This window comes from Scardinius erythrophthalmus (genome assembly GCF_964197995.2).
Source record: "Scardinius erythrophthalmus genome assembly, chromosome: 8".
In the NCBI taxonomy this organism is placed as follows: domain Eukaryota; kingdom Metazoa; phylum Chordata; class Actinopteri; order Cypriniformes; family Leuciscidae; genus Scardinius; species Scardinius erythrophthalmus.
In genome coordinates this window covers 11,480,009-11,503,963 of record NC_138228.1, presented here as the reverse complement: position 1 = coordinate 11,503,963, position 23,955 = coordinate 11,480,009, and the positions used below count along the sequence as shown (strand labels likewise).

At 36.4% G+C, this 23,955-nt stretch overlaps 2 protein-coding genes across 2 annotated transcripts; both read left to right on the top strand.

Annotated features, from left to right (window-relative positions):
* On the top strand, positions 1-3,416 carry LOC308694474 (C-signal). The gene is made up of 6 exons (XM_081372023.1): positions 1-272; positions 591-642; positions 1,121-1,308; positions 1,405-1,563; positions 2,617-2,727; positions 2,830-3,416. The coding sequence occupies exons 1-6, from the start codon at positions 126-128 to the stop codon at positions 2,941-2,943; spliced, it is 771 nt and encodes a 256-aa protein (XP_081228149.1). The 5' UTR covers positions 1-125; the 3' UTR covers positions 2,944-3,416.
* Positions 3,417-4,214: 798 nt separating this feature from the next.
* syt19 (synaptotagmin XIX) lies at positions 4,215-8,763 on the top strand (the record flags this gene model as incomplete). Its single annotated transcript, XM_081372749.1, has 6 exons — positions 4,215-4,389; positions 5,030-5,106; positions 5,341-5,748; positions 5,821-5,940; positions 6,011-6,122; positions 8,456-8,763. The coding sequence occupies 6 exons, from the start codon at positions 4,215-4,217 to the stop codon at positions 8,761-8,763; spliced, it is 1,200 nt and encodes a 399-aa protein (XP_081228875.1).
* Between the last annotated feature and the right edge of the window lie 15,192 nt (positions 8,764-23,955).

Sequence of the window (23,955 nt, the reverse complement as noted above, 5' to 3'; positions counted from 1 at the left end):
GGAGACAAGCGATTATCTGATCACGTGACTATAGACTATTCTGTCATCAAGCTGTCATCTATTCTAATTTATCTCGTGCGGCTTGGACAGAAAATTTATTTCGTTTTCTCGAATAAAGTGACAATATGAGTCGTGCATTCAAAAACTGTTCAAACTTAATGGTCACCGGAGCCAGTCGAGGCCTCGGACTGCAGATAGTTGAGAGTCTAGTAACGGGAGGCTTCTCTCCCGGGAAGATTATCGCTACTGCTCGGGATCCAGATGGAGCCAAGGTAATTTCGTGAGCAGAGAGTGTAGTATTTGCAATAGGCCTACTATACAAACATTAAACCAGTCCCAGATAGTTTACAGTCATCTTGAATGTGCACATGCGCAGTTGACAAGTACGAACGACATGCATTTCAACAATAATATTTCAGGTTAAAAGTCGTATCAATGTATAAGGAGACGGAAGTGTATATTTTATTAGATTTTTAGTGTGATAATCATTTAAAAGTACATACATTTATATGTAGTTTAAAATGAGGTCAAAAGTGTAAAAAAAAAAAAAAAACGTTTAAAATATTTTAAAAGACCTATTTGTTTTATAGGAATTGCAAAGGTTGGCAGAAGAGCATCAAAACATACACATTATTAAACTGGGTAAGTACATTAAAACTAAAAGGAGTGTCAAGTCTAGAACAGTTCTCAGTTTGGTTTGCTTCATGACCCAGATTTTATACTGAACATTAGGTGGCGACCTAACACAACACAATTCTTTTTTTTATTATTTTGCAAAAAAAAAAAACCTATAGGATGAAAGCATTAATATCACCATTAACTACCATGAAATTGACAGTTTTATAAATGCTTAAACAACAGTGGAAGTGTTTGCCTTGAACTATTTAATGTAGTTGGGGGAGGGTCAGGTTTTCTTTTACCTTACATTATCTTCTTAATGGTTTGATGGATAAGGGCCTGTTGCAGTTTGATTATCTGTATTTTGCATAGTTTTTCTCCCCGCTGTGGACATTTTGACTGTTGACACCAGTTATGAACCACTAATCTAGAAGAAGCTGTATTTGAAAATAAGAGTTTGTTTACCTGACTCTGTTGCATTAATGGGTGTCTCTGTTACTAGATGTCATCAGTCAAGAGAGTATAGAAAGAGCTGCATCTGAGGTGGAACAGCTAGTTCAAGAGGAGGGTCTCAACTGTCTCATCAACAATGCTGGAATTAATGTTGTAGCAAACCTAGAGACAGTCACTGCAGACAAAATGTTGGAAAATTTCCATACCAACACTGTTGCACCGTTGATGATCACCAAGGTTTCTCAGATTTCTCAGATTAAATCTTGACACAATATATGCACATATCCACTCTCATCGCTAACATCTGACCTTCTGATCGCACTTGTCATGCAGGCCGTGCTCCCACTGCTGAAGCGAGCAGCTGCGAAGGGAACCGGGATGGGCATCCACAGAGCAGCAGTCATCAATATGACATCACTGCTGGGTTCAGTTGAGCTCTACTGGGGTGATCGTGCCAACACTTTCAAATGGTATCCCTACAGAACATCAAAGGTTTGTGAGATTGTGTTTTTGGAGTTCAACGCCAAGGTAAAAGTTTTAAAGTCAGCATGAAACAAAAGTTAGGTTGCACTTTTTTTTTCTTTTTCTTTTACAGTAAATGCATTTACCTTTACTTACAGTGTACTTACCTAAGAAAGTTAGGTAAGTACAGGTTAGGTTTTAGGGGTAGGTTCAGGGTTAGTACCTAGTTATTGTAATTGCTATAATAAGTACATAGTATGTACATGAGGAACAGGACTGTAAAATAAAGTTCTATCAAAAGTTGCAATAATCTTTACTTCCCTGTATTGTGACTTTACAAACAAACAAAAAATGTGGGGCAAGACTTGATTTTTTTTCTGAGCCTGATTTGAGTGACAGGATGTCCCACCCTCTCGCCGGTAAGAGAAGTTGATGCAGGAGGAAGGGGAAATTATGTTGATTAAAGATTAAGAGGGCACATGAATATTAGAAAAAAATTATGATGGGCATGGATAAATCATTTATAATAAATAATAATAATTTATTAAAAATAATAATTATTAATTAAAATTAATTATTAAAATATTTAATAATAATAAAAAAAAATAATAAAAAAATAATAATAATTAATTTGCAGGGGAATATTTGTCGTTTTGAATAAAAAAATGTCTTCCAAATGCATGAACGTTTGATTCCTTTGTTGAAGCACAGTTTTACATATTGAAAGATATGATAATATGTCTGTGAACATATCGGCTGAGATACTGAGTTGTATTTATTACTTAGGCGCGCCGAAAGAACACCATAGACACAGTTCAATCAACATGAGAAAATCTCACAGTAAAACAAACAGCTGTGAGAAATATGATACACCGTTTATCTATGTATCATCTCTTTACTCTTTTAATTCCTTTTTATAGCTGCATCATCTTTATAACTTTAAAGCTTAAGTTTTAATTTTCCTTGCTTTTATTTTGTGATTATTTTAATCAATTTCTATGTAAAGCGCTTTGAATTACCATAGTGAATGAAATGTGCTGTATAAATAAACTTGCCCTGCCTTGCCTATTTGCCTTGTATCAGAGCGCACTGAACATGGTCACCAGATGCTTGGCAGTGGACCTCGAGGCAGACGGGATCCTGTGTATGGCTCTGCATCCAGGCTGGGTACGCACTGATATGGGTGGACCTGAAGTGAGTCTCGATCTGCTTTTCATCACTGCTGTCTGTTATTGTGCGAACCGAATTTAAAACAAGTGATAAACTCTTGCGGTGTGTTCATTGTTTTCTATACAGGCACCATTGAGCCCCGAAGAAAGCATTTCCTCTGTATTGTCTGTGATTGGTGGTTTGGCTGAAAAGGATCATGGGTCATTTCTCCACTATACTGGTGAACAACTTCCCTGGTGATGTTTTTAGATGCGTGCAATAGAAGCTGTTTTCGTTTTGCTGCATATGTATATCTATTTACATATAATAATCTACATTCTTGTTCAGAGTTTTTTTTTTTTTATCTTCCTAGCTTATGAAATGTTGAATGTTGTGGATGTGACAGCGAATGGAGTGGATCATGATTAATAATTATTGTCAGCTTTGCATTAAAAGCACTGAAATTATGATATCATGCCTGGTAAAATTATGAACAAACTTTTCGACACTTTACCTGCGACTGCCAGACACAATTCTGAATGCAGCAGGGTATTTGTGTTTAGGATTCAGAAAAAGACAAAAAGCTATTTAATATTTATTATTTTGCAACATAAAATGTGTTGTAGAATGGTTTTCGTATTAGAGATTGTATTGACATTGAATAAGTATTTTTGTTAACATTTGTATTATGTCATAAAACTGCACATGTATGAATAAAGCTGTATTCAGAAACATATTTCGAATTTTCTGATTTACTTTTCGTAACTGTTTTCTTATGCACACATGTAGCCTTTCAAGTAAATAAAGAGTTCAGCTCAGTACTTATCTTAGGTTTAGCTATATTTCATTGCATAGTAATAAATCATCTAAAATTGTTCATGTAATTCTGATATTTCTATGCGTATTATTTTTTTCTAAAAAGCAAATGGAGGTCCTCCCATCTACTGTGCAACACTGACACTCTTTTTCATGAGCAATTATCTCATCTCACAAGCCTTGGCTATTTGGATACAAGGCAGTGATAAACTGGCCATTGAATTTACATAGTGGAGTAGTAAAGAAATGGGAAATTGCCAATGAAACACATGGTCTCCATCTTATATTTCAGCGATGGACTGGTGAAGGGAGTGCAGATGAAGCCTGTTTAATAAGTGCTCCAACAGGTTTGCCCCTGTGTTTGCTGATCACCTGTCAGGTGATCACTGTCAACTGCGTTTGAATATGGATACACTCCGGCAGTAGTTTCTTTGTAAAATGGAACTAATGGAGGACAATTAAAGCTTAAAAAGGTAGGGTTTGGTTCTTTATTAGTTCTTTCCTTTTTACACAGAAACCTTCTATGATCCACCTCTGTTCTTCCCTGGAAAGCATCTCAAAATAGCTAAACACTTTATGCAGTATGATATAAGATAGTGTGTGAACGGTATATGTTATATAACATAAATACATGTATGTATAACAACTGATATCAATAAACTCAGCATTAGTAACTTTGTGTCCTTCATTTCCAGAGCTGTACATGGCAGAAAGACATGGTTTTCTTTACCACTTTGATTCTGTCCTTTGGAGAAATCCAACTGCTATTCTCAGAGAAAGTGGAGTATAGTATTTTGGGCATATCTGCTGTCCTTTTCCTTATAGCCCTCTGTCTTTTGATATGGCAGATTTACCGCTACTATACACGGTTTCCTGTTATACAAAGAGACGGTAAGTTTTCATGCTAATTAATTGGTTGACTTTTATATTTGACCTAATATTGCACAAGATTAGTACTTTATTATTGTAGTTTTAGATAAACATTCAACATATGTAGCCTATGCACAGTATTGTATAAGATGTGATGTATATAATTCATTATATCTACACTACAGTAGAACACAAAATTTTGGGGTCAGCGAGATTTCTTTTTTGTTTCTGAGAGAAATTAATATGATTATGCAGAATAGATGCATTATAAATGTCTTTACTGTCACCTTTGATCAATTTAATGTCACACACATTTCAAACAAGTGATGTTCTTTTTTTAACTTATATTCAAAGAATCATGAAAAAAGTGATCACGGACACGGTTTTCACAAAAATACTGATAATAAGAGCACCAAATCAGCATATGAGAATGATTTCTGAAGGTTCATGTGACACTGAAGAGAAATTTAGCTTTGTCATCACAAGAATAAAATGCATTACATTTTCATTTTTAGAATAGTTATTTTAAATTGTATAATACTGTTTTTACTGTATTTTTGATCAAATATGTATATATATATACACACACACACACACACACAGTATATGCAAAGCTAACAGGGTTTATGCAGAATATCTGTCAACATCTATTTGATTCCAGTGAATATTTTGTCAGCAGATGTCCCGTCAGCTAAAAGCGGAGGTTTTCAGTATGCTACACAAACACGAGACTCTAAGGTAAGATTCATTTACATGCATCATTATCTTTATACCCTGGAATGCAACCACTTATATTGTGTTTGCTTCCATAGTTTCTGCTTGCTCTGACTTATAGTTAGATCAAACAAAATATATGAAAAACACGTTTTGCAGATGCTTTGCTTTGGTTGCCAAAAAGTATGTCTGTATTTCTAAACATCCAAGAAGAGACTATGCTAGAAAATTAGACCAGATCCGCACTCTGTCCATCAGATGGAGGTTCATTATGAGGAACTGAGCCACCGACTGTCCCCTGGCACATCTTGCACCAACCTGGGCAGTAGTTCAGACCTGGATAGCATGGCTGATCTTGAAGAGGAGCGCATCCAGGGATCTCTGCGCTTTTCACTGTTCTATGATCAACTGCAGTCCAGACTGGTGGTGACGGTACTGGACGCCCAGGATCTGGCCGTGCGAGACTTCAGTCACAGTGTGGACCCTTTTGTTTGGGTGAGGGTAATGTGGGCAGAGAGAGAAGATGAGGTGCAGTGTCCACTGCACAGTATGCTGGACGAGTGGCAGACGCGTCTAGTGAAGAAGAGCTGCTGTCCAGTGTTTGGAGATCAGTTCTCTTGTTCTCTGGCTGAGGAGGAAATATCAAGAGTCACTGTTAGATTTGAGGTATGTTAACAAGCTTATTTAGCAAGGACGTGCCCATGACGCAATAATTCATTTTTAGATCATTTCTTTTAGGTTAGGGACTTTGATAAATACTCAAGACATGGAATCCTGGGAGAGGCTCGTGTTCCCCTGAACAGTCTTAAGATATCATATCCACTGGAGTTAAGACAGGATCTGCAAGTCCCCAAGAAAGTAAGTGTAATCCCAGCACAACACATTCGGAATTATGAGATGAGGAACAACCGGTCTATTTTCTGTGCAGGACATGGTTGGTGAGGCGCTGCTCTCTCTGAAATACTTGCCTACATCTCAGAGGCTGGAGGTGGGAGTGTTGAAGATCCGCACAGTCTGTCATTCAAATAAACCTGAGAGAGGTGAGGAATAATAATCAAAAGTAATCAATTGCCGAGTTCACGCGCGTGATCATAGGTAACTAAACCTATGCGCGTGAACTCGCCAATCGACTACTTTGGACTTCAACCGAAAAACAGGATGTAAACACAGGTATTTGCGCTGGCTTAATATCTTTCACATCTACTACTGTCAGATTCACTCGTGTTCACTCAGAAGGAATCACTCACATTTTCTGTGCACTTGTAATGACACATCAAGGATGTTAAGAGGCTAAAAGCAGGTTTAGTACTTTCCCCATTGAAGTCAACAGGGTGCAAATTTTAAAAATAGAATAACTCGGTGTAGAGTTGTTCTCTGTATTGACAGCACTCCAAATGTACAAAAAAATGAGCTCAATGTTAAAATTGACCGGAGTTCTCCTTTAAGCGTTAAATTATACAATAATGTAGATGTTGAAAAGCATTTGGAATTGATTCAATGCACTATCAAGGGTTAGTTCACCCAAAAATGAAAATGATCCCATGATTTACTCACGCTCAAGTCAGCCTAGTTGTATATGTCTTTCTTTTTTCAGCCAAACACATTTGGAGTTATATAAAAAAAATATATCCTGGGTATAATGGGAGTGAATGTACCATAGATTTTGAAGCCAAAAAAAAAACAAAAAACGCATCCATCCATCATAAAAGTAATCCATACGGCTCCAAGGGGTTAAAAAAGGCCTTCTGAAGCAAAGCGATGTGTTTTTGTTTGAAAAATATCCATATTTAAGACTTTATAACTATAATCATTGGTTTCAGGTAATGGTTGTACGTGAGTCGAGTTCCGGTCGAAGAGTGACCTCTTAAGTTAAAATACTTCAACTTAAACTTATTTTAGTCAGTTGCCAAGGGAGGAAACATTTCAAAATGTTCTAATTCTAATTTTGTTTATTTTTTATTTTATATAGCCTAAGCTTTATTTCAATTACCGAGAACATTTTTGTAGTAGTTTTAGTTAACAGTAATAACTGAAATAGCAACGATGGCATGAAATGTTTCTAAGAGAAGCAGTGCGATCGTGTGATATTGATTTTATTCAACAGTTCACAAACAATATTTAAATATTGAGTAACTTATGTTTTAGACACAGTATTGCCAGTTTATGTTTTTGCTCCGACAACAAAAATCCACAGCAGAACTGGTGCAAAACACAGTAGCGGTGTTTCATTCCTGACTGATTCAGTGTTTTTGAGCAAAACGTTTACATGAATCATTCAATGACTTATCGTCGTTTTTGAATGAATCGGTTCAAACGAATGGCTTGACTCCAATGTTAGCTTCACTTCCTGTCTCCTTAGATACCTTCATCTGATCGATTTTTGAAAGCAGCATAGATGCATCCTTTCTGCCTACGATATCACAAAATCCTGTGCGATCCATTCCGTGACAGTTGAGCTAAAAAGTAAATATGGTATCTAAGAGTTATGGTTGGTGGTCAGTTTGTGTGTAAATGTAAGTTTTTGACCAACACTTTTAATGTTATTTACTCCGGAAGTTACTATTTTAGTAATTAAATATTTGCTAGTTATTACCAAAGCTCACTCTATATAGGGTACTTTTTGCCGACTTTTTTATGAGTATTGTGAATTCGGACATAGACCTACTTCTTTTGTTGCATACTGTTTTTCGCCTAATAAATAGTAGGGAAGTATGCGATTTCGGATGCAGCACTAGTCATTTATCTCCACCTACTGCCTTGAGGATGCAATAGCCTACTAACTGATTATCAAAAATTAGGAGTTTAAAGGAGCTGTATGTAAGAAATGTATTTCAATTAATCATAAAATGGCCCTGATATGTCAGTAGACATTAAGAAATCATGTTCATTTCAAATACTTATATCACTGACAACAGTAGTCCGGCCAGAATATTGTCATTTAAAAGTAATAGTTGCAGCCCTCAACTGATGTTGATGTTGTCATGTTGTGTTTTGGCCTGATGCTCCACCCTCCACCTATCTACCAATCACGAAGTCAGTTGTGTTTCGGCATCCGGGTTGCCAGATCTGCTCTAGATACCACAGCTGCAGCTACAAACGTGTCAGCCTAAGTTCCTGCTGGATCCTGCAGCCTATCTGGCAACCTCGAGTCAGGGGGGAGGGGGAGGGGATACACCGCTCTACAGTAATTTGAAAGTGATTGCAGTACCAGTTTTGGCCACAATCTTACATACAGTTCCTTTAATATATTCCTTTTGTGAATTGAGTCCATTGTGAACTAACAACAAACGGTTAATTGAACATTAACCAAGCTTAATAAATGCTGTAAAATTACTTTAAATTACTGTAAGGTGTTTGTTCATTGTATTCACAGCTCTTTATGCCAGAATCAGCATCATCTGCAACCAGTGCAAACTTCGACATCAGAGGACAACACAGAAGATGTGCTGGGAGGTGACTGTGTTTAATGAGGTCCTGACTTTTGTGTTGCCAGATCAACATATAAGAGAGTGCTCCATTATAGTGTCTGTTTTCGAACTTCAGCCTTCAAAGAAATCCTCCAAGCGCTTGATTGGTATCATCCAACTCAAAAAGGACAAGACCTCAGAGAATCCGCACTGGAAGCTGATGATGCAATCACTACGACAGCCAATCGCTAAGTGGCATTTAATCGCAATCTGAATATTGACGCACACACATGCTCACATTTCTCGAGGTGGGAGGTCGAACTTCCGACTTTAGTGTGTGTTTTCAGGTTGGAATGTGGAAACAATTTGCGCTGTCAGGGATAAAAAACGCTGATGGATTGTTATATGTGTTTATATATATATATATATATATATATCTGGATACTTTTGCAACTCTTTCACACTCTCACCACTCGTATTTATCTTTCAACTAACCATATGTAACAGAAGAGATATATTCATCATTTTTATAATTTAATAAAAATAATAAAGTCACAAACATATTCACCACATCTCAAATTATTAATTGTGTTTAGTGGCGTTCTGCGATGGACATTTTAAACATGTTTGGAAAACAAGGACTGACACCATTGTCTTGCTAAAGCTAATTTCAAAGCTGACATTTAAATGCAGCCAGAGGTGGACAGTAACAAAGTTCATTTACTTGAGTACTAAGTACACTTATTGAATATGGACTTTAGTTTAATTAAGTTTAATTTTAAATTTAAAAAAGTTAAAAAAATTCTGGAAACGTTTTACTTTAACTTCATTAGCCTACATTTGTAAGACAAATATCATACTTTTTACTCCACTACATTTCTGTCAAGGTCCTTGTGTAGAAAGTAGTTATGTCAGTCAGGGGATGATTTTGGTTGCAGGGGTTGCATTTTGGTTGGAAAACCCGACGTCGGATTGATGTCAGGACCCGACGTCGATTGCGTCAACATCCTATGTTGGAAAGACATTGGATTTCGGTTGGAAATGAAAGTCGGGTTGACGTCATCCCGATTTTCATTTTCAACCACAATACTGCGTCTGTCCAACGTTGGAGATTAACGTCAATCTGATGTTGGATTCTGACATCAACCTGATTTTCATTTTCAACGTTTGGTCTTCTAAATGCTAATGTTGTCATTGTTTTGGAGCACACTAGCTTATAGATAACAGTAAGGCTAACATATTTATACTAAAAGACAAAAAACTTTAAATAGGGCACTATTTGAGGGTAGGCTATAGCCATTTGGGTATCCAACTCCGTTATTGAGTGCATTTATTCGATCTCACATTCAATCCCACTACTGAAACTGTGTTCTTGAAATAAATTTGATATTGATAGAACAACCTCCTGAAAGTGACAAATAAACTGAATTTAAACCAATTCTGTGCAAGTGTAAGGCAATGGTGAGTTGAACTAAAACATTTAAACAACAAGTTTTTTCCTAACAATTAAATGTGTTATATAGCCCATTAAAACTTTCTCTTAATGCTAACAACAATGGAAGCACTTGGGACAGATTTTTTGAAGATTTATTTATTTGCACAAAAGGGGACAATGGTACAAAGTAATTACCAAAGCAATGTTTTAAGTGTGAAAATAATGCAAAATTAACAAAGAAATTCAAATTATGTGACAAAAGATGTCCTTGAAACAATGAGGCATTCACTTTAAGCTTTCATTTCACAATGGTTTTTTTTCCCAGATAAAGCAGTCAATGCAGAGTTACACACACACACACACACACACACACACACACACACACACACACACACACACACACACACACACACACACAGACACACACACACACACACACACACACACACACACACACACACACACACACACACACACACACACACACACACACACACACACAGTCTGGTTCATTTTCTTTGTGGGGACTCTCCATTGACGTAATGGTTTTTACACTGTACAAACTGTATATTCTGTCCCCTTAGCCTTACCCCTAAACATTTGGTCCCCACAATGTAATATAAACCTGTACACACACACACACACACACACACACATAGACACACACACACACACATAGACACACACACACACACACACACACACACACACACACACACACACACACACACACACACACACACACACACACACACACACACACACACACACACACACACACTCATATATACTGCTTATCCTACAGCTTCAGACATGAAGTCTTAACAATAACGAGAGTAGATTGAAATATATATTCGTGTATTCATTATCTCTGAGTCCTCACTATCATGTTTTACCGGGCTAATTTAAATCAGCTGTAAACTGTATCCACAAGATGGCTCTCTAACACCATTGGAATAATTAAGCTTATCTGTTGTTTTGACCCAATCATAATAATATCTTCATACTAATGCCCCACCCACAATTCTAATACATAATCACTTAAAAAGGATTATAGTTATTTGAAAATGTATAATACAGACAAATCAGCACATCAGGATAAATGTGAGTCAGCAACAGTGCGATGCAAAGTGAAATATTCAATTGACACTAAATCATCTCCACCTCATCTATCTCCACACTGCATGTGTCAGTAATGAAAGAATTCTCACAGATGGATTTCTGCTGCAAAAGTTGCACACGTCACCCATCTTTCCCAGCCCACTAGCTCACTGCTAAAACTCATCTTGAGGAGGCTTGATCATTAGTGTGATGCTAGGATAGGAACATAAGGAAGGAGAACAGACCCACATACCATTTAAACAGATGGGCGTCTCAAAAGGCACTTTATTTAGTTTTGGCCTGCCTCCATTTTGTTTGTTTGAAGTTACTGCCGAGCCACTGGAGCAGTCTTCTTGTAGACAGATATTGAATTAAGGCAAATATCACGACTTTGACTCATAATGAGCGGTGCTGAACAGATGTTACGGTACCTCCGCTGCTCAAGGCCATTCCCAGACATTTCATCTCTCTCTTCAAGACTGTTTGGTAAACTATTTCTCCCAGAGTCTGTTAATGAAAGTCACAATGGGGGGGAAAAGGGTGAACATGAGAAATCTGGGGCCTTGGAAGGGAGGAATGCATTCCTATTTTCTTGTTTTTATGTAAAACCACCATATTACTTCTACATTATTACAATTACACAGCAGGGCTGAGAAATACTTGACATTTCACCTTACCTAAACTTTTAAGTTACTGGAGTAATGGCTGCTGAAAATGTAGCTTTGCCATCACAAGAATAAATGACATTTTAAAATATATTCAAATAGATTTTTTATTTAAAATATTAGTACTTCAAATAAGTGCAGCCTTTGTGAGCATAAGATACTTCTTTCAAACTATTGAACGGTATTGTACATTTGTCACCATTTTAAACACTCGAAAAGAGAAAGTTCTTCCACCATATGTGTTACTCCCTAAAAAAGTAACTAATTGCGTAAAGTAATGGGTTACATTACTTTTTCTCACCTGGGCTGGGCTTGTTTGTTTGCTTTTTAATTATTTTTTTATTTTTTTGAAAATATAAAGGCCTTTTCACACAAAAAGTGAAATGAACAAGCCTCTGAAGGAAATGCAAATTCACGGCTATACAGTACATTTTAAGTGCATGACTCTTAATGCATTTCTGGCATTAACAGTCATGCACTTCCTTTTTCTTTAAAAAAAAAAATAAAAATTAAAAGGAGTTGATGCTGCGCTGCGTGTTTAATGTGTATTTAACTTCAAGATGAATTTCAGTCATAATGAGCTGAAAACTAGTTTTTTTTTTACTGTAAAAGTCTAATTACGAGTAATAAAAAAGTAGTATTTTTTCATCAAAATTAAAGTACTAGCCTAAGTTTCAATAGTAGCCTAAAGCCTCATCATTTACTCACCCGTATGTCTTTCCAAACATGTATGCATGTGTAACACACAAAAAAAAGTTATTTTGTAGAATGTTGGCAACCAAAATGTTTGACTTTTGTTGACTTTTTTGTCCACACAAAGGAAGTCATTGGGAACTAAAACTGTTTCGTTACCAACATTCTTCAACATAGATTTTTTTTGTGGGTGTGTTACACAGAAGAAAGAAATGCATACAGGTTCGAAACGACATAAGGGTGAGTATGTTTTATAAATCTTAGGAGTTGTTAACTGCGGACTGGCGGGCTTTTAAAGCAAGTTAAAAGATTTATTTCTTGACATAATATGACTGAACCCCTTTAGAAAAAAATTAGTCAAAGGGCAGTCTATGAAAAACACTTCCCACTGATTACTGAGGTCACCAAACTTGAAAAATTGGTTTTGTGATATTTGAATGTATTAATTTATTAAATTATTTATTCATTATATGTATGGCTCCTTATGTGCTCAGATAGGGGGCATGCCCAGATATGTATTTGTGTGAATTATATTTTTTAGGCTGTACATATATGAGGCTCTCATGGCAAGACCGATGGTCCTATAGCTGTCCCAGGCCACTGCTGTCACTGCAGTAACACATGATATGTAGAGTTGGCTCAAACACCAGTTACGCCATACCTGTCAACACTCCCGTTTTCCCCGGGAGTCTCCTGTATTTCACACCCATCTCCCGCCCCCTTCCCGTTTTGTTATTTCTCCCGTGAAACTCCCGTAATTTGTAGGCTATGGCCCAAACTTCGTTATATGAATAATCAACCCGTTCCAAGGTTGTCCAGTTGCCAGATCTTGAATGAAACCCATCCTACTCGCGCAATCAACACATCATACAAATTTCAACCCATTTGTGAGCTCAACCTGGCAACCTACAACCCAGTTGTGCCGTCGATATCTGCGCAGGTAGTGGACGCGGGAAGCTGAATAAGCGTTACTGATAGAAATGGGGAAAGACTCAGTGGAAATAGTGAATATTTAACGCAATTAACGCAGCATCCGTTTTTTTCTGTCATCCTTTGACTGCATGGCGTTACATTATGCGCTTTTATTCTTGCTATGCTTTTAAACCATTCAAGCCATATCTTACTTATTTTTTTAAAACTTAAAAAGCGGAAAGCGCATCACTCATTCCTACGCCAAAAGTAGCCTACCAGAGAAAACGTCTCAGCTGTGCTCAGATTTGTAAACCGCGCAGTTGGTTTTTCAATCCGTAGCTTATACCCGTTTCGCCCCGTGGCTAAAGGGACATAACAAAAATAGGGACACACGAGAAAGCCCAAATAGAATGCAAAATTTATTAACATAATAGAACTATACAGAAAAAAACTAAATATTGTATTAAAATATCACTGTTACCTTGTAGGCCACAAGGTAACAGTGAACAAATTCATAATCCGTGCACGCTTTCGCAATCGTTGTTTTGTAAATCGTTCTTTCGCAATAGTTGTTTGTACTATTCAGTTCCTGTGAAAAATTGTGAAATACTGTTCCAATAGGTGAAGTTACACAACAATATGCTGATTGATTACATAACAATATTTGGATGTAATATTCAGTTCCAGTGAAAAGTTGTTCTAGTAGGTGATGTGTAATATTCAGTACCAGTAAACTCCACCCGCTGGAACAGTTTCTTACAGTAACTGAATATTACACATCACCTGTTCAGTTTTGAAAACTGTACTCACAGATTTGTGGCCTATACCTTATTTTAGAAATCTGATTTTCTGTATATTGATTTGTTGTGTATTGTTAAGTTAATTGTCTTAACTGAAATTTTCTATGATTTGGCGACGGGTGTGTAATGTATAAATGACATGAAACCACATGTGGTTGAACTGAACCCGTATTATTTAAGTTAACATAAAATATGTAGACCTACACCAAAAAACTAGTTGAGGATAAATTCGTTAAAATTGGGCAATTCCAGCGTTATGGACGTGACATTTGCAGTCAAAACTTGAAATATAAATTCTCAGAAAATGCATTTAATACCAATATATTGAAACGTCTGTTAATATATCCATACTCCCTTAACAAAGGAGTCAAGACGTAAGAAAAATATCAGTCTACACATGCGTTTTATATTTAATATGAGGGAAATACACATGTGACGTGAGTCACGTGACACAAAAAATCTTTAACTTTTAGGTGGCAAAATATTTTTTAGCAATTCTATGAATTACACTGCGCAAACCAAAAGATATATACCCACCGGATGAAGAAGGGTCAGCCTCCACAGAACATAAAATATTCGTTTTATTTTATTTTTCGTGTTCGCATTTATGTGAAAAAAACAAACAAACAAACAAACAAACAATGTTAAGGGCGTGACATGACTTCTCCAGTTCTCCATTACACACATGACTGCTCTGAAAGCGACTTTAAAAAAATCACACAGACCTCAAACAGAAAGCACAAAGCCTGTCTTTAAAGTGAATGTCGTTTTTTTTAATTGTATCTTAATTTTAATCAATGTTTCATCAACCAATTGCCTGGATTTAATAAGTAAATATAGTAGAAAATAGATAATCATGACACGGAGGCGCCGGCGAGTGAACAGGACTCTCGTCTCATAAATGAACCGAAACTCAGCGTAAGGTAGGCTACTTGCCTCACGGACCTGAGAAATATATAGAAAGCTTGAAATGTCAACTTTTAAACAGAACAATGCAAAACGAAAGAAAACAGACTGTTCTCTTATGTAATCCGTATGAAATGTGCATTTCTCTCTGGCGCGTTCTGCGAAGATCACGACGCATCGTCAACTTCATCTTTGCAGTCGACACAGAAAACACTTGTTTATTAATAGACAGTTCAAATGTCTCCTTGCTCTATTTGACATATTCATAATCATTACTTTAGCTGGTTCTTTGTGACAGCTTTTAGATGCTTTATTGGCAGCACCACCCACATGTTGAACGCATCACACCGCATCAGCACCGAAAACATGATTTTTTTTTTTTTTTTTAAAGGTCTATTGTTACAGCCCTGGTAAGATGAGAAAGCAAGAGTTTATGGTTGTAAAAAACAAAAACAAAAAAAAAACAATGGCTATCTGAACATCTTTGCTAAGCGCAAACCATTACAGAAATAGGCTAATCAATAAATTATCGGGGAGGGTCATGCCTTTTTTCACAATCATTTTTGAGGGTCATAGAAAAATTTATTGCTGGCGAAGGGAGGGTCATATATTTTTTGACTACAGATCTCAAAACTCCTCCGGTGGCCCCTTAAATAAAAAACGAACAGTCCCTTAATGAATTGGCCCGGAGACTGCTGCAGGGGCCTGTTTCAGAAAGGAGGTTAAGTGAAAACTCTGAGTATGTTAACCCTGAAATGAGGGAAACTCTGAGTTTTCTGTTTCAGAATGGGAGGTATGTTAAACCTGACAAAGCAGAGTAAGTCAAGCCCGTTTCTGAAAGAGAGGTAACTTATACTCAGAGTCAGTTACCATGGTAACTGACTCTGTGAACCTAACCTGGTCGGGAGCAGGTTTTCTTTGGTAAACCCAGAGTTTTATCGGTCTCCTCCCATTTTTTAAAGGGGGAGCGGTGTTTAAACACCTCATTCATTCTTTCAGTAAATTTTTATTAATAAAATTTATATTTTATTAATAAATAAAATATTGCTATTTTTACTGTAGTTTTTTTCTATTTTTTTTTTTAATAAGATTAAGTCTATATAACTCCTTAACTGGCAACTGAAAATACAGTAGTAGATTATAGTTATATAATGTAGTTCTAAACAAATTCTACAGAATTAAACTGTGGCATTTACTGGAAATCACTGAACTGTGTTCATCTGTGCAACAGAAGTTGATGGACCGTCCTCCTGCTGTTCTTCCACACTCTGAGGGCGGAGGGAGAGATAAGAATACCCGTTTATACTTAGATTTAAACTTAGATTATCCACATAAAAATTTGAAAAAAATCTGAATGGGTAGATTGTTTGATGTGTAGACACATAATGTTAACATTCCCTCTGTAGGCCTCTCTGTGGCAGCAGAAACTCTTTATCCTCATTGTCCTGTGAAGATGAGCATTTGGTCGAGTGCACTTTATAACACTATTTAATTTCTGGTGTATTGAGTAGGCTACTTATGACTGCCTGGGGTTCTGTTGGGACAGGAGGCTCCAAAAGACAGATATTACCATCAGAATCTGTTAGGACCAACAAAAAACCCAACCTCAAAGTAAAATAAATGGAAATATCAAAAATAGCCTATCTAAAAAATAACACATATGTAAACCTCTTACATTTTATGAAGGCCCTTGGATCTTTGGGAGTGACTGGCTCTGAAGTCCGTACAGGAATTCCCTCAGCCAAAAATGCTGCTGCACTGCTAGACACTGGGTGCTTTAGTTATATAATATATCAAATGTAAAGTCAGGTAGCCTGCACCCATGATATGCTCAAGCCTTACCTGATTGAATTATGTTTTTATATTTAATTTTCAGCAGCTGCCATGTTCTTTTAATGCCTGCAGGATTGCTCCACATGAAAATTAAAATTAGGTTGAATAACATACTGTTCTTCCAGTTTCACCTCTGATATTATAACAGTTGGGTAAGTTACTCTAAAATAGTTATCAATGTTATCTTCAACAGTGTAATTAGATTAATGTAATAATTACTATCTTTAGAAAGTATTGGTCTACTTATTACTAATTACTAAATCCCATATCAACCTCAACCACTTGAACAATACAAGGAGAGACAAGAAACTGCACTTTTAATGCTTTCAAATAAACAATATACAATTGCATGAACTATTCTTGATTTGACCAAAGTGTGTAGAGGGAGAAGGTTACATAAAAAATATACCTTTTAAAAATGTATGTTAAATCCACTATTGTTTTATACAGAATTGTTCTCTATAGTCTATGCAGTAGCCTATTTAATGTAATTACATCAGATTTTATTTTAAATTACAGAAGAATTAAGAGTTATCCCTTTAATTAAATCACAATATTTAGATTACTTGGTAATTAAATTACACCCAACACTGTATAACAGTAATTCCTCTTTTTGTCTGGCGCTGTTGCCATGGTGACTCATAATATCTGCGCTCCATTGATAATGGCTTTTTATAGTTGTGGTGCACGCGCTTAACTCAGAGTAGGTCAACTCAGAGTTGATTGAACTAACTCATTTCAGCTGTTCTGTAACCGAAAACTCAAGAGTTTCCCATCTCAGGGTAAGTCAACTCAGAGTTCAAGTTTTAACTCGGAGTTGGTTGAACCTCCATATTGAAACAGGCCCCAGGACTGTTATTATCGTCGTTGTTTTTGTTGAAACAGAACTTGATTCTGTTGATGTGTGTGTGTTGTGTATAGGGTCTTTTTTACTGTAAATATATTTGTTCATTATACAGCATCAATATATCCATTAAAAATGTTGATGTCATTTTGTGTATTGGGTGTGCCGTTCATTCTTGAATGATATTTGTATTGTGTACATGACATCTACCAATACACTGAATGTTGAAAACTGAGACACTTATTTTGACATAAAAGTCTTTATTTAAATTTCACTTGGCAATCAGTGTCACGCGGTGGTATACAAAGCACACGACGACTGAGAATCCGAAGAAACACTTTATTAAAAAAGAAACCGAGCACGTAGGAGAGCACAGAGAAACACAACCACTCTTCCATAAAAATACAGGACAAAGAACTAAGGGGAACTCAGGGCTTATATTCAAACAGGGTAATCACGGTAGAAACAGAACAGGTGTGGGGAACTAATTAACAACCATAGAAACAAACTAGTGGCGGGAAAAGAGAACAAATGAAACAGGAACTAGAATTAAATGAAAACAAAGCATACATGTTACAATCAGAGTCATTAAAAAGTTAAAAACCTTCCGAGCGTTCCTATTCTGTCTTTAATGTCACAATGTTGCGACCCCAATTATAATAGACTTTTATGCCAAAAGAAGTACTTTGGAGTGGAATATAATTAGTCTAGATTCAAAGAGCACTCGCTGAGTTTTTCTTTTGTTTTTTGTTGTTTAAAATAAGCCAAGGTCCTTCCAGCATTCCTAAATCTATTTATTCACAGATACAAACACACCTTTGAACAGCAACTGAATCAGGATGCCATGACCCGAAAACTGGAAAAGTGAGTCAAAGTTAACGAGATAATTCTGTCATCATTTACTCATCCTCAAGTTGTTCCAAACCTGTGTGAACTTATTTCTTCTGCTGAAGATAAAAGATGATATTTTGAAGATTATGGGTAACCAAACAGTTGATGGACCCCATTATAGTGTTTTCCCCCTCCATTCTATTGAAGTCAATGAGGCCCATCAACTGTTTTGTTACCCATATTCTTCAAAATATCTTATATAGCTTGAGGGTGAGTAAATGATGACAAAATTGAAATTTTTGGGTGAACTATCCCATTTAAATATGTAATTTAGGCTATGTTCAGACTGCAGGCAAATCGTTTTTTTCTCTCAAATCAGATCATTTCAGGCAGACTCTAAACACTATTAATTGCGAGTGATCAAAAAAGATTTGTGTGTCGATACATAACCAACTTCTCTGCATGCTTGCTTTGGTAACGACGTAGGCGTACACACATATGACGACATGCAGGAAAAACAGAGGTGCATCATCTCATTCTCCAAATAAGCAAGTGCAGAAATCCTCCGTCACACAGGAAAACGCAGAAATCTTTGGACATACCATTTGAAAACCGAAAGAATACTTCAGGCATTTCCATCACCAGTTTTGACGCTATATTTGTGTGACGCAGAGTGACGCAACTGTGGTTTGAATCAGATTTGGGGGAAAAAATGATTTCATGTATTTTTAGGGGGTTTATTTTCGGTCGAGACTTTCTGGATTAAATCTGGACATGCAAAAAATGTTTGCTATCAGTCTGAACATAGCCTTAGAGATATTTAAATTAAACAGAGACTAAATATGCTAAGCATTTTATTTTATTTTATTTATTCTCAAAGATTTCTGTCTTTAGAGATTAACTAAGAGTGAAAAGAACCAACTGAATTTTACTGAGCATATTAAAGAGATCTCAGTTGATCTGAGGCATGCAGGCACCAAGAAACAAGACCAACAGGCTTCACACTGCAGGAAATCCAAACAAAGCATGAACAGGAATTTTGCTTTTCAGCCTGTCAGATTCCATTCACTGTCCCACAAGATTCTACACAACCTCAAAACCTGTGAAATGGAAACGTAATTGTGTAAACCCAATATAATTAGACTTGTGAAACACTCAACCGAATATCTTGCAGTGAACTACTAGCTTGGCCTCAGATAACACATTCACCGACCACCCCCAGTCCGTTCACTGACGTCGATGTGTATTGAACACATCAACACAAACGATGTATAGGCTTTCTCGATTTGAAAACTTCTGGAAAAAAATAAAGGTGTTTTTTATCAGGCAACCTGGAAATGAAGTGTAGGCCTACATGAAATAGACCTAGGCCAAACAAACTTTATTATCTGTACTGATGATATTTAACATGCTTTTAAAGAAATATTTTTTGACATGCAACATAAAATAAACAGCTATGCAATATTAAGGAAGCACAAAAAAGCTAAAAATTATTCTTTGACTTTGACATCATGTAGATGTAGATTCCACTCTTCACCACAGTGGTAACTAAGTCAAAACAACATAACTCTTACTCAACTCTCTTTTAACATCAAAAAGCTGAACTTTTAACATGACACACCAATTACTCGCGAGACGCTGAAAAACGCAGTGCAAAAAGTAAAAAAGAAAATAATAACGTAAAATACCATCTGTACTTGGAACTAATGCATTATTAGTAATGGAAATTATGTTGTTCCAATGCAAATTAAATAGATGTATCAAACATTGACAAATTGTGCTGGATTAACTCATGTTAATTTAAAAGTAGGGGGAAAAATCTGCAAGTGTGTTTGTCTGTCTATCCAGAGCTCTCCTTTATCTTTACCCTGCTGAACTGCAGCCAGGCCTTTCACTTTGGCATCTGTTAGAGAGACACAGATAAGGGCCAAAAACCTCCCCCTTCCCACACATCAAATTAGAAAAAAAATCTATGTAGTTCAAGGACACCACACTGGCACGACTCGAACTAATCCACTCTCATTGCTTTATAACTGCAGCCACAGCTTCCGGTCATGATCATGACTACGTGCTGACTGTTGTCCAGTATATCTCCATTACAAACACAGTTTTGGAGTGACAATATAGTAAGCAGGAACCGTTCATTTATGTATTTTATGAAAACGATGCCAATAGCTGTGTAAAAATACCCCTGTAAAAGACAAGTACACTTTAGCATACCTTTAAAAAGAGTACTTAATAAGGAAATAATATACTTGAAAAGAATATACTGCAAATTGACCATGTTTTCGGACATGTTATTTGAAATTATATAAGGCTAAGTGCAATTAGCTGAGCTTTAGAGTGCTTTTTTATAAGTACTGTATCTATTATGTAATTTTATAATTACTTATATTTGTCTTGAAATATGATAAAAGTGCTAAATAATGACAAGCATTTATGGTAAAGTAAAAAAATACTTTAAAGGCCTTTTTAAAACTTGTATGCCAAGTATCTAAGTATATTTGTATAAACATTTGTAATGCAATGTTAGATGTCGCTCTAGATTTGGCAGCACAGTACTGTAAAAACCTACAATAAATAGACAATTTAAAATACAATTTAAAATATATTAAATTTAATATCAAATGACAGTACAGTTAAAATTAGAATCAAGTACTTGTGCTCTAGTATGTTAGTCAATGCATCAAAATAAGTGCACTTCATTAAAGCACAAAAAAAGATTAGCAAATCAAAATTACTTTACTTTTGAACTTTTAATTTGACATTATTAAACACTTTTTAAAAGTGCACTTGAGTGTGTTAACTTATTTCACTATATATACACTTTTAAAATTTGAAGTGCACTATACGTGTACATTTAATACAATTAAGCGCACCTCTTTTTCACAAGGATTGCACTGCTTTGGACACAAAACATTTCCAGCCCTTCACACAGAGTGCCTATATTATTGTGTACATGTCAATCAAACAGGTTAAAAGTCATGCCTTAAATTCCAGTCCTTCTATTCATTCAGAACTTTGATCCTTGAATCAAATAATGAACTTTGACGTTTAAAAGGGTTGGCATTACGTAGGGCAAAACACGTAGCTGCATTACTCATAATTAAGTGATTTATGGGTTTGGGCGGTTTCAGGCACTCCTCTAAAATCTAACTGAATTCTGTTCCTGTGGTGTCATCTTTTTCTGTGTGTGGTTCTACACAGAAATGCCTTGATGTTCACCGGTATCAAAGGACTGGCAATCTGAAAACTCTGAAAACAGGCTAAACCTGCTTTCTGATCAAAAACTGAGATGCATACAGTGTAAATTTATCGGTGTATGAATCTGAAAAACATTGTTTGGCTTTCCATATTTTTGCTATCCATTATTAAAGACCCCCTATGGTGAAAATCAAGTTTTAAATGTTGTTTATGTCTATGTGGTGTTTTTAGTATGATTTAAGGCAAATCATGTGCAAATTCATCAGCCATTGCTGAGTATTTTCTCCCTAAAACTGCAGTGTACCAAAGACAGACTCATTAACACGGTTTGAACCTGCTCCTGTTTCCTACCATCACAAACATGAAACCAATCCCGTCAACTTGTGGAAAGCGGCTTTCCTCCAAAGCATTTCATGATGACTTTAGTTAAGTCTACCATTGGTAAATCCACTTCACCAGCTAATTACTCTTCGACAGCGATGCCATAGAAATATACAGATCTTTAGAATATTGTCTTTGAACTTCGGTTTTTGCGGTCGCTCTGTATATTTCTATGGCATTGCTGTCCAGTAGTAATTATCTGGTGAAGTGGATTTACTTAATGTAAAGTTAAAGGTATAGCGGAGGATTTTTTCCTTCCGGGTAGAAAATCATTCTGGTGAATCAATCAAACTTTTCAAAAAGTGGAGAGGGCGGGTCTTATGTAAAATTCGGAAAGATCCTCCGCTATACCTTTAACTAAAGCTATCATGAGGATTGTAATGTTTAAAGCAGATGTCTTAACAGATGTCAGTAGACCGGGAAGATTTTAAAACGAGCCGTTCATTCATAAATACACAAGATCGCTATGAAAAGACTGACCGGAAGACAAAAGACAACGAGTACAGCGCTGAAAAGGGGCGGGGCTACATAAGGTAGATAGAGTGGTACACAGAGTGGTGCAGGTATGACATCACTTTGTAGTCCAAAATGCAGAAGCGAGTTAGCATTTTAGCACTTCCGACATCGTCCCGAAGTCAATTGGTTTTTTGAACAGGTTAAATGGCTGAAATAAGGTCTGTGGTTAACACAAGCTCAAGACACTTTCACTTTTTATTCTACAACATAAAATACATCAGTATTACCCCACTCATGTTTTTTTTTTTTCTCATAACTGTGCTCTTATAAACTAGTCTAACTCAAACATTCTGGGAAAATGTTTTTAGATAAAAACTGAAAGAGTTGTCGGAAGCTTAGTGATGGTGACGTTGAAGTCGAGTGACCATGGTGTAGTTCGTTTATAGCCTACCTTTAGCTTTTTACTTCTTTACGACTGCATTTTTAGGCTTCAAAATTCATAAAAGTTGTGTTCATCTGTGAAAACTATCTTGATGGACAAAACGTGTAAGTATCACAATCTTTTGTTGATAACAGAGTTTGTTTTTAGTGATAATCCAAAAGCCTATGGGAAAATCCTGTAGGGTTTTTGAAGAGGGAACCAGTGTGATGGTAATTGCTGGTTGGCCTACAAAGTCAGGTCTTACCTGCACCACTCTACATAGATGATTCATTAGCTGCCCGCCATATTGGAACGGTCAATGCCGGTCCCTGAATGCTCGAGAACAAGTTGACTGAGCGTCTGCAATCGTAGTTAGACGAATATCTGTATATCAGCAGATGATTTTGCTAAACTAACACAATATGCAACGAAAGTGTCAGCTAACAAGTCATTAAAAAGTAACCATAAAGAAGGCTGAACAAATTTAAAAAGTAGCCTACCATAGTAAAAAACTGTAGAATATTCAGTTAATACATAAAACAAACGCAAACCAAAACATTCTCACCTGTGAAAGGTTGTCCAGTTTCTTCGAGAATTTAAATCTCGGCAGTTTCACAGCCGTTTATTCTTTACTGTGAGTGACGACACACTGACCGTTCCAAGTTGGCGTGCGTGCAGCGGTACCTTACAGTCTGAGCGGTACCCATAAATACGCGGTGAATTCCCGCGTTTTGCCAGAAGATGGCGCCCGCAGCAGAATCATCATCCATACATTTCCATAGAGTTCAAGATAAAATGTTTTCATTACTACTTGAGCTGCCATTTTGTTACGTTTCAAATTATTGTTATGCAGCAAGCACAAACTGTCTAAAACGGCCCCAGCCATATTATTACTCCCTAGTATAGTAAGGTTTAGGTTTAGGTGTAGGTGTGGGTGTGGTTCCTGGCTGACTTCAACGAGGGGGTTAATCATTTGGCAGGCAG